Source organism: Plectrocnemia conspersa, unplaced genomic scaffold (genome assembly GCF_051122295.1).
Source record: "Plectrocnemia conspersa isolate PC_06_02 unplaced genomic scaffold, ASM5112229v1 ptg000008l, whole genome shotgun sequence".
In the NCBI taxonomy this organism is placed as follows: Eukaryota; Metazoa; Arthropoda; class Insecta; order Trichoptera; family Polycentropodidae; genus Plectrocnemia; species Plectrocnemia conspersa.
Window position 1 is genome coordinate 7,314,056 of NW_028277172.1, and position 12,036 is coordinate 7,326,091.

A 12,036-nucleotide genomic window follows, 5' to 3' on the forward strand; every position below is an offset into this window, starting at 1 on the left:
AAATAAATGTAAAATTAAAGCATAATTGCTTATCCACTTTTTGATATATAAATAGTGAATCGAAGGAACAAGTGGAAGAAGAGTAGATGAGGAAAATTGGAAAATATATGTCAAAAATGCAGTCAAGCTGTGATAATTAAAAATTATTAATAGGTCATGTAAAATTTACCGCCAGCAATTGACCGCAAGCAGTTTATTATCGCGTCAATTGATAGACAACAATTGATTGCTAGCATATTTTACCGTCTAGAAACAATAACATGTGTTTGGTCAAATCATAAAAAGTTATATTTATTTAAGTTCTTAACCCTTTGATTAGTGAGTTATTTCTTCAGCGTGTGTTTATTTTTACTTTTTTCTTTTAATTAATCTTATTTAATATCATAATTTTAATTTATTGTATTGTATGTTTTTATTGTATTATATTTATTGATAAAGCAAATTCAGAGGTTCATAACATTTTATTACAATATTTTTTTATTTAAATCTCACTTTTATCAATATTTTTATTTATTGTATAATATTTAAGTATTATATTATATTTATTGTTGAAGCACATTCTCAACATTTTATTACAAACTTTTCTATTTACGTCTCACTTTTATTAACTTATGATTATTTTATTTGCGTCTTACGAATATCATTATTATAATTAATTTAATCAATACATTTTGTTATATTTTTTTATTATTTTCCTCTTATTTTGATCAACTTATGATTATTTTATTTACCTCTCACATTTATTATTATTTTTATTTACTGTATTTTATTTATTATTGAAACTAATTCAGTGGTTTTCAACACTTTATTACAAACTTTTTCATTTTCGTCTCACTTTTATTAACTTACGATTATTTTATTTACGTCTCACATTTATCTATATTTTAATTTATTCACTATAACACATTTATTTAAGAAGTAAATTCAGTGGTTCTACACATTTTATTATATGCTTTTTTTATTTACGTCTTATTTTATGAAATCTTCCCGTTCGGATAATTAATAACTTAGAATCTGTAATATTTCTAACACAGTTTGTTCATTATTAATAATAAATATTACATGCTCTACTTCTTAGATATTAAGCAAATTAATATTCAAGAAAAAATAGAAGGAGTAAGTCATAGTATTAATCATAAAAATAGGGTAGTGATAAAGCAATTTAACCGTTTAAAAAAATGCTAAAAATTATCAAATGTCTTATTACCAAAAAACGTATTTATATTATTAAAAAATTAAAACAATTAAAATTTGCGATAATGAAAAAATATGACAGCCTTGTTAAACGATATTTTAAAATATTTTTCTTGGAAAAAATATTATAATCTAGTTCCTTGAACTCAAGCTCATTATAATTATAATTTAATTTAGTGAATTGGCGTAATTTTATAACCCGATAGTACCTGATAATGAAAAAATATATTATTCTTTTGAAATCACATATTTTAATCATCTGGCTGTTTACTATAGTTGTGTTTTTAAATAAACTTTGAAGGAACCTACCTTTCAGCTAAGATTTTATAGAAATTTAGGTTTAAAACATTAACAAACAACGCATTATGTATTAAAATATTTATTTTTTAAGTATGCAAAAAATTATATATTTGAATTTTTCTATTATTTTAAAAACAATTATAGAACATTTTCTCTAAAATTTTTCACACAGAGGTACATTTTTTTTATACGCCATTTTTTTAATAAATTCAATAACTTTTTTTATTTAAGTTATATTTATTTTTTATATGAATTTTTCTTCAACTTTTTTATTAAATTGTAATGTTTTAAATAGTGTAATGTTCAAGTTCCGCTATTTTTAATAAAATATGGTGGAACATAACCTATGTTTTTACAAAATCTATTTTTTAAATAAATTTTAAAACATTATTATTAAAACTACAAATATTTTTTAACTTTTTACTTTTCTCTCTAATTTTTTTAAACGGAACGGCAGTTTTTTAAGCTTTTGAACTGCCACCCTTTTAAAAAAGATGTGACGAATTCCACTGACTTGATATTTACAAGATATATTTTTAAAATACGTTTCATGAATATATAAATAAACTACGGCAGTAATCGTGTCCTCAAAAACACATATAAATCACCAAAAACTTCTTAAAGGTTTATTTAATTTTTTCAGTTTTAAAAAGCTTTTCTTAAGTTTTTAAAACGCTGCATTTTTTAAAAAATTACGAACTTAATAAGCTACTAATGTTTTTTTAAAATAAGTTTTTTGCCGATATCATTAAAACCACAACAGTAATCGTGTCTTTAAATTTCCTGATAATCAACGGAAATGACAAAAATATGTGAATTTTTTTATAATTAATTTCTAATTTCAAACACTTTTTATCCCCTTAAATTTCTTTCCTATTTTTTTAAACTGAGCTACAATTTTTTTTTTTTAATTTTTAAATTTTAATAATTAATAATTATATTTTTAATTGAAATTCATTACTAAAATATATTTTATATCTACTATAGTACATGTTATTGTCAATAGATGGCTAATAAATATATTTAAAATAAATTTAAAAAAATATTTTTAAATATAAAATCATAAAAAAATGTTTTTTTAATTTAATTTTATTTCAGTTCGAATAATAATAGCATATTAAAAAGTAGTATTAAATTTGATTTTGGTACAACGTATTTAATTTTACATTTTTAACTTTTTTTGAATAATGTTTAACAATTATATTTCTTTTATAATATTAACATAATAAATTATTATATAAGCATATTAGTATTGTAAATTCTCTTTTATTTTCCATTCCTCCAATGGATTGCAAAATATTAATATTAAATTTAATGACTATTCATTTTAAATTAAAAAATAATTTAAAAATATTATCAGTGCTACAAATTATTATTACAATATTTTTAATAACATATAATTAAATTATTTACGAGACCAAAAATATAAATATTAATGATAATTCTTAAGCATAACGATTGAAAAAATATCGATAAGTTACCTGGATAAAATAATCATTTAAAATAAATAATTAAATTGAAACATTGATTAAAACATATTTCTTTAGTCATTTAAAATAGCCGATTACCAAATAAAATATATTCCTAATTATTGTATATAATATACCTTAAAATGATAATAGTCAATTTACGTTAAGTTTTTTATAGAATATTTTAGAGAATTTTATTTAAAAACAAACATTCAAATTTGCCAGCTATTTATATAAATACTAATTATATAAATTAATAACAATTGACATTTTATAAAATTGTTATTTTAAACGTAAATATTTATAGTTTTAAAACCATAAAATAACACAGACAAATGATCGGGTCGTTAGCCAAATAACTCTGCCGAAAAAGTGCCTTGATACAGGCACCGGGGTTCAGATTTTATACTTCATAGAACAGTTTTCATTCATACCCGGAATTTACTTCTTACAGAAACTAAAGGAATTGGATTTAAAAGATATAAGAGATCAACTGAAGTCGTACACGCAGATAGTCTAACTAGTTATTTTATACACAATAACAAATAGTCTGTTTCCGCCCACCCCAAATCGTTGAGATGATTGAGACCTGTAAACTAACTTACCTTTATCAGACATCCCAGTCAGTAATTTACTTCTTCAACACACTTCGGAAACTGTTTAGAATAAAAGAGAGTTCAAGTGAATATATACAACGCGCTAAGTGAAACTATACCAAGTGGACAGATATAACTAAATTCCAAGAGTGCGATCCGATCTTTGAGAAGACTTTGACTGCGTGACGCAGTACTACGAACAAATCAAATGAATACCTGCAATTATACATTATATAATTACGGCATTATCAACACTAATGATTTTTAAATTGCGTATGCAGATAGTCCAACTAATTTTGTAGACAATAACAAATATTCTGTTTCCGCCCCAAATTGTCAACGCATATAAATCTCACTATTTAAAAAATAAAAAAATGCAAATTAGTTTGGAAAATTCATAGAAAAATAAATAAATAAAAATGTATAAAAATAAAACTTGAAATAAAAAACAGCTTTTTTTATATATCTCAGCTAAGTCAACCTAATCCACTTCCTTGTTTCAAAGTGGCAGCTAGTCAAAAATTCAAAAACTTTTAACTATTTTTCATAAAAAGTCAAATAAAGGCGTATAAAAAAAAATAGAAATTAAAATCAAATGGGAATTTTAAAAATATTTTTTTTATTAAATTATTATTAAAAAAAATGTAACTCTGTTGAAAACATCCTAGAGAAATCTAAGGACGGCAAAAATATATAAATAAAAATCTACCAAATTTTAAGAATTTTTACTGGATGGAATTTTGTTTTTGTCTTAACTATTATTTTCACGCGCTGTTAACCCTTTAGATTAACTCTTTAACAACAGTAATGGTAAAAATATAAAAAAAACTACATCTTGTTTGACAAAAATGCATAAAAAAATTATCAGACTCTTTTTAATACCTGTCAATATATAAAATATCTGTCAATATTTATGTCGATTTATATGTCGATAGAGTCGATATTTATCAATAAGTTTTTATTCATTTTTTTTATTCTTATCTTAATTATACAGATAATGTCCATTGAATTGCTGACATTTCTGTCAACAGAGTTTATTTATAAAACACTATACAGTAACTCTTGACATCTCGTTAACAATAAACGTCTCTTGTAGTCTCACCATGAAGTGCTCTTTATTATTTTTATTGTTCTTTATTAGGTAAGTATAGTTGGAATTAAATAAACGTCTTGTATTAAGATATATTTGTATATCATAACTACTACTTTGGTATCACAGCTCATACCAATACATCAATGCAGAGATTAGAAAATTTCCAAAAAACTTTAAATTTGGAACGGCAACGGCATCTTATCAAATAGAAGGAGCTTGGAATGTTTCTGGTAAGTTAGATTAAATCATATTTTACCATAAAAAATTTACATATTATTATAAAAATATTAAAATATTTAAGACAAAGCTGAAAGTATCTGGGATCATTTGGTTCACTACACTAATCTAGTAGACGGCAGAATGAATGGAGATATAGCTTGCGATTCTTATAACCTATATAAAAGAGACGTGGAAATGATGAAAGAGATAGGAGTTGACTTCTACCGCTTCTCCATATCTTGGCCCCGACTTCTACCTAACGGATTCGCTAATAAAATAAGCAAAGACGGCTTGAGATATTACAATGCCTTGATAGACGAACTCATATCTAAAAACATCCAACCATATGTGACTCTCTATCATTGGGATCTACCGCAAAATCTGCAACTTCTTGGGGGTTGGGCGAATCCAATTATGGCAGAATACTTTGAAGACTATGCCAAAATAGCCTTTGAATCTTTTGGAGATAGGGTAAAAACTTGGGTTACTTTTAATGAACCTAGAGGGTTCTGCATGGAAGGATATGACATACAAAAAAATGCTCCGGCTCTTAATATGTCAGGATTTGGTGGATATCTTTGTACTCATACTGTTCTTAAAGCACACGCCAAAGCTTATCATTTATATGATAAGCACTTCAGAGATAAGCAAAAAGGTGGGCACATTAATTGATCTTTATTATTCGTTCTATTATTTAATGAATTTGCATAGGCAGAGTTTCTTTGACATTGGACGCTAGTTGGGAAGAACCAGAAACAGATTCTATAGATGACAAAGTAGCAGCAGAAACGGCTATGCAGTTTGAAGTGAGCAGTTCTACTGTTTTTTAATGTATTTTTATTAACATTTGATAATTTTCAGGTGGGTTGGTATGGACATCCCATATATTCACCAGAAGGTGACTACCCAGAAGTCATGAAGAAGTTGATAGCCAATAATAGTTTGGCTCAAGGTCTTCCATCATCGCGTTTACCTCAGTTCACAGCAGAAGAAGTAGACTTCATTAGAGGAACTCATGATTTCTTCGGTTTGAATCATTACAGCACTCATATAGTGAAGAAAGGATTGAATTTTAGCATGGAACCATCGTTTAATAACGACGAAGGAGTTATAAAGTATCTAAGAGACGATTGGCCACCTTCAGCATCTTCTTGGTTGAAGGTATTCATTATTGGATTTGAAGCATATACCAGATTTATTTTGATGTATATTTTTTAGGAAGTTCCATGGGGATTTACTAAACTACTTGGATGGATTCGCGAAGAGTATGACAATCCAGAAGTTGTGGTTCTAGAGAATGGTTTTTCTGACTTGGACGGTCTTGAAGATTATGCTAGAATACATTATTTACATTCTTACATGAATGCTCTTTTGGATGCTGTGGAACAAGGCTCAAATATTTCTACTTACACGGTGTGGTCTTTAATGGATAACTTCGAATGGTTAGATGGTTACATGTAAGTGTCATTAAAATAAATATATAGTTTGACTTGATATTTACACGATAGTTCATATTTACTCATAGACCACGCTTTGGAATTTATCACGTCGATTTTGAAGATCCACAAAGGACTAGAAGACCGAAAGATTCTGCTCATTTCTTTGCTAAAGTTATCAAAAATAGAGCAATCGAAAGAACAACACCTAATAAACATTTAGCTATAATATCTGTATAATTATTATTAAATTTATATTGTTTCTTCTTATTTTTATTAATAATAAAGTATTTTATTTATACAATAGTTCATAAGATGAAATAACAATAAAGTACTTTTACAGAAAATATATATGGCTGTATCTTGTTTTATTGCAATACCAAAAATGATTGAGTTCCTTCCTGACTCGAAATTAGTTTCGTGTTGCCTTCAGTCGTGTAACAACCTCTTTTTATATTTATTTATGACATTGTATGTATTATGAATTTAATGGTTTCAAAATTGCGACTAAAAATATGTATATAAAAAGCATAGTCAAAATTATATTTTATTGTATTTGATTATAATTTTTTTAAATTATAAAAGATCTAATTAAAATATTACAAAAATAAATTTTAAACCTTTTCTTCAATTCACTCTATAATATTGAGTATTAAATATACTTGTAAAATACTGTCTTGTTTATTTGTTTTAAATTTTACGCCAATGTTTGTTGTTATTTCATTTGTGTGCAATAATAAATATCGTCAGGTACAGTTTGTGTATGTTATTATAGTTACATGTGAGGCTATCTATGAATATGTCCATAGACTCCAACTCTGGACGGCAAGCAAAACCAGGGGAAGTGAAGAGAGAAGCGGCTGCTTCTACACCAGTTGCACTAATTGGACTAAGTCAAAGTTGGAGAGCTATTAAAATTTTGATGCCTTAATCTCCAAAAATAATTCTCAAGTGTGAATTTCAACAAAAGTTCTAGAGAAAATTTTCAGTGGGACATTTTTTTAAAACAAATTGCTGTTGGCTACTAATGTATATTATGAACGGCCGTCTGAAATGCACGTGCTAACTTCTTTTAATGTATTTGCGAAGGATACTTTAAATATTTTTAATTAATGTATTTTATGTATTCTGGATTTGTCACCAGGGTTTTTTATTTATTTGCATAATTTTTGGATTCTCAGGCAAATTACAAACAGCCTTTATCAAAGCGTTTGTGACGGATACATTTCTTATTTTTAATTCATTGTAGATACTTTGACTTATTATACCAAAAAGTTTTTCTCACGGTGGTGTCCTAAACTTCGACGACGCTTAAACCCTGCCTTTTGTATATCACAATATCATTAGCATAATATTTGGATTCTCACGCCATTAAAATTTATTAAAATATATTTTAAACGTTTTTAGACCTGCCGATTTAATATCTCCATTGGGTGGGCCGATTGCTAAATAGTGCCAACAATAGCAAAAAATAGAGCAAAAAACGTTAAACCGAATTTTGTGAATGTTCATCAAATATATAAAACTAAACAAAACTGCCAAAGATTATGTAATTTTTTTTATACACTTAAAACTATTTTTGGAAAATAAAACATTTTTTTACTGGCATATAATTGAAGAAAATGACAATATCTGGTTATGATTTGAGGATTATTATGTAGTTTAAAATAAGGTAAACATTTATTGTTTTTTAAAAACAAAATGTTTTTTAGTATTTAATAAGTAACAATAAATAAATATCTTGTTAATACAATTATTAAATTTAGTAAACATTTACTGCTTTAAGGAAATAAAAATATTTTTTATTTATGCATTTTTTAATAATATTTAATTTATTAAACAGTCAAGCAAAAGTTGTCTAATTGAAATATTACTGTATTTACAATACAGTAAGATTATGTTAAAATATAATGTTAAAATCAAAGACAGGTTTTTAAATGATTTGTCAGTTTTTTTTCAAAATATTCGCAACAAAAAACTACTTTTTATATATAACATGAGGCAAAAAATCCATTGATTTTTAAACAATAATTTTATGAAATATTATTGAATCAAAGATTTTTTATAAAGTTCACTTAAAATTTTAATTTTCATAAGAAAACAATTTTTTATAAAAATTAACATATTGCCATACAAAGTTTTTTATTCAATATCATTTTGTAAAATCAGTAAAAAATAACACTTTGTTAATATACTATTTAATTTACATAAAATTAAGTTTAGAAATCTAGCTTAATATAACATAAAAATCAATACAAAAATATGCCAATTTTTTTTTAAATCAGTTTTTTATGGTAGAAATATAAAGTTAAATGTTGCTATTAATTATTTTTCTAGCATAAATTAAAATTAAAAGTAAAATGCTTCTAATCTAGATAAAAAAATATTTACATAGGATATTAAAAACAGTAACTTTACTTGAACATATATTATATTATAAAATAAATGTTAGGCTTTTAGGTTATATTGTTGCTACGTTTACAATTTATATTAATAGTCGTTGACTTGATGAGTCAATTATGATTGAGAATTAATGCTGTAAATCATAGAATCTAATAAAAATGATTATGGCTTTATGGAATATATTTAAACTAAAAAAATATCAACTATATTAGATAGTACTGCACGTTTATTATATTGTATATGTAATTTCCAACCTTGAGTAAATACCATTTTACCGTATAATATTATTTAATCGATTTTTTTATATATTCAATCAAAATACATATAAAAATAACGTAATTTAATATTTATAAGCATTCTTTATGTTGATTTTGCAGTGAGTGGCAATAGGAAAATAATATTTTAATCAAAATGAGAAAAAAACATCTTTTGCTATTATTTTTATTTGAGTAAGGAACATAGATAAATTTTATATAATATGTATTTTTTATTAATAAAACAATTTTATATTAAATAGATTTTTTAACGTAAGTTTGGCTGAACTCAGAAAGTTTCCTAAGAACTTTAAATTTGGAGTGGCCACTTCGTCCTATCAAATAGAAGGTGCTTGGAATGTTTCAGGTAAGTCTATATAGATACAAATGTTTTTATGTAATATTTAAGATAATATAACGGCAATATTATAGACAAGACTCCAAGTCTCTGCGATGACCTGGCTCACGCAGATAAATTTGCATTAAATAATGGTGACGTAGCTTGTGATTCTTATCACTTATATAAGAGAGACGTAGAAATGTTGACAGAACTAGGAGTCCATTTCTACCGCTTCTCAATATGTTGGCCTCGCATTTTACCCGAAGGATTCCCAACCAAAATAAGTCAAGATGGTTTGAGATACTACAATGCTTTGATCGACGAACTCATATCGAAAAACATAGAACCCTGTGTTACAATGTACCATTGGGAGCTACCAGTGAAGTTCATTGCTATTGGAGGATGGACGAACCCAATGATGGTGAAATACTACGCTGATTATGCGAAAGTTCTCTTTGAAGCTTTCGGTGATAGAGTCAAAACGTGGATTACATTCAATGAACCTAGAATAATTTGCTCAGATTCTACTAGTTCATATAAAAATTATATCACCGGTATTACAGAATATTTATGTAGTCATACGGTTCTTAAAGCACATGCTGAAGTATATCATATGTATGATAAATATTACAGGCCTAAACAAAAAGGTAAATTTATTTAAATACAAATAAAATATTGGTAAATGACTGAATGTAAATATAATTGAAACACAGGAAGAATATCAATCTCATTGGACGCAAGTTGGAAAGAACCAGATACTAATACTACAGACGATATAAAAGCATCAGAAATATCTATGGATTTTGAAGTATGTGTTTACTTATTCTTCAATTAAATAATATTTTTAATAATACGATGCACCTTTTAGTATTGTTGGTTTGCTCATGCCATATATTCAGCTGAAGGTGACTATCCAACAAATATGAAAGAGATTATTGCCAATTACAGTAAAATGCAAGGTTATCCTGAATCTCGCCTAAATGAATTCACTCAAGATGAAATAGATTATATAAGAGGAACGAGTGACTTTTACGGTTTAGCTCATTATGGCACATTTTTAGTAAAGAAAGATGTAGAATTTTGCTTGAAACCAACTTTCTCTAGCGACACAGGAACTCTTGAATATAGAAAGAAAGAATGGCCTATAGGATTAACGCATTATGATAGTGTATGATTTAACTGAATCTATAATTTCTTAATTTAAATAATTTAAATGTAAACATATTGCAGGTAGTCCCGTGGGGCTTCACCAAAATATTAAGAAAGATTCGCAAGGACTTTAACAATCCAGAAGTAGTGATTTTTGAAAACGGATTTTCTGACGGTGGCGAACTTTTAGACTACAAGAGAATAGAAGTTCTAAATTCTTACTTGAACGCATTACTTGATGCTGTAGAAGAAGGTTCTAATGTAACAGGTTACACTTTTTGGTCTTTGATGGACAACTTAGAATGGATTAATGGATATAAGTAGGTTTACAATTTTAATTATATGTTTATCTAATTTTATTGTAAATAAATTTTGTTTTTTAGGCCTCATTTTGGATTATATCACGTTGACTTTACAGATCCAAATAAAACAAGAACTCCAAAATTATCGTCTTTCTACTATAGAGAAATTATAAAAAATAATGCGATGAAAAGAACGGTATCTCTCAGAAAATAATATCATAATTGATTGGCGATATATTGACGGCTGTGAAATATAGATACATATGCAAATATTGAGTAAATCCCTCATGACCGTAAAATATAATCAATACTCTATTTTTCTATACATTTAAAAAAATACATATAGAAAAATCACTATAGTAATTATATCTCTGTGTTTGTGGCAATCGTGTCGTTAAAATAACATCAAAATGTATTACTTACTATCTACGAGAGTCAATTTTTATTATTATTTTTATTAGTAAGAAATTAAAAGGTAAAAAAAAAATTTTTTTTTTTTGTCATTTATGTGGTTTATTAGACAATATTAATGCCGAAGTCATATTACATGAAACTTGTTTTAAAAATAGACATTGTATATGTATATCTCTATTCATTTTATTAACCAGCTTAATCTGACATCATGTTTTAAAATGGCAGCTCATAAAATATATAACAATGTCATGACTCAGTTGAAAAAAAGGTAAAAATGTTTATTATTGAAAATTTAGAAAAATGATTTTTTTTACATTTTTTTGTCATATTGACATAAATCTTGTTTCAAAAATAAAAATCCTATAAATATGCTTGATACCCAACCAAAGTCGCCATCTTGTTTTAAAATGACAGCTATACAAAATTTATAAATTTACATTAAAAATTTTGATAAAATTCAAATGTCATTTTTATGGAATATAACGGTTTTTAAAAACACGATAACTGCTGTTACAATCTGCCGTTTTTGTAAATGAATCGTTTTTACCATGTTTCAATCTGTCTAGACATGTTTAAAACTGCCGATTTCCATGTTCTGTTCTTTGTCATATGATAGCATAAACTTGCAGAATAAAACTTAGCTATTGTGATACTTTTAAATTGAATTTGTTTATTATATATGTAGGCATGAAAATCGAGCCTCTGCGTATCGTAAAATTATGGTGCTTTTAACGCCATTGAAATTTTGTTTTTCACGTTCATTTAAAGCTTTGCTTTAATAACTATTTTGAGATTTGCCGAAGTATGCTAATAGGCTCAGAAATACAATTATTAAAAATGGTTTTTGTCGGCGTTTTAATAATCCAA

The 12,036-nt window shown here is 26.1% G+C and overlaps 2 protein-coding genes across 2 annotated transcripts; both read left to right on the forward strand.

Annotated features, from left to right (window-relative positions):
- Positions 1 to 4,601: 4,601 nt before the first annotated feature.
- LOC148232851 (myrosinase 1-like) lies at positions 4,602 to 6,658 on the forward strand. Its single transcript, XM_088189687.1, has 7 exons — positions 4,602 to 4,700; positions 4,779 to 4,882; positions 4,954 to 5,526; positions 5,583 to 5,677; positions 5,733 to 6,032; positions 6,090 to 6,328; positions 6,397 to 6,658. The coding sequence occupies exons 1-7, from the start codon at positions 4,663 to 4,665 to the stop codon at positions 6,545 to 6,547; spliced, it is 1,500 nt and encodes a 499-aa protein (XP_088045813.1). The 5' UTR covers positions 4,602 to 4,662; the 3' UTR covers positions 6,548 to 6,658.
- Positions 6,659 to 9,121: 2,463 nt separating this feature from the next.
- LOC148232852 (myrosinase 1-like) lies at positions 9,122 to 11,150 on the forward strand. Its single transcript, XM_088190688.1, has 7 exons — positions 9,122 to 9,159; positions 9,228 to 9,331; positions 9,397 to 9,951; positions 10,018 to 10,112; positions 10,173 to 10,472; positions 10,535 to 10,773; positions 10,837 to 11,150. The coding sequence occupies exons 1-7, from the start codon at positions 9,122 to 9,124 to the stop codon at positions 10,967 to 10,969; spliced, it is 1,464 nt and encodes a 487-aa protein (XP_088046814.1). The 3' UTR covers positions 10,970 to 11,150.
- The last annotated feature ends 886 nt before the right edge of the window (positions 11,151 to 12,036 follow it).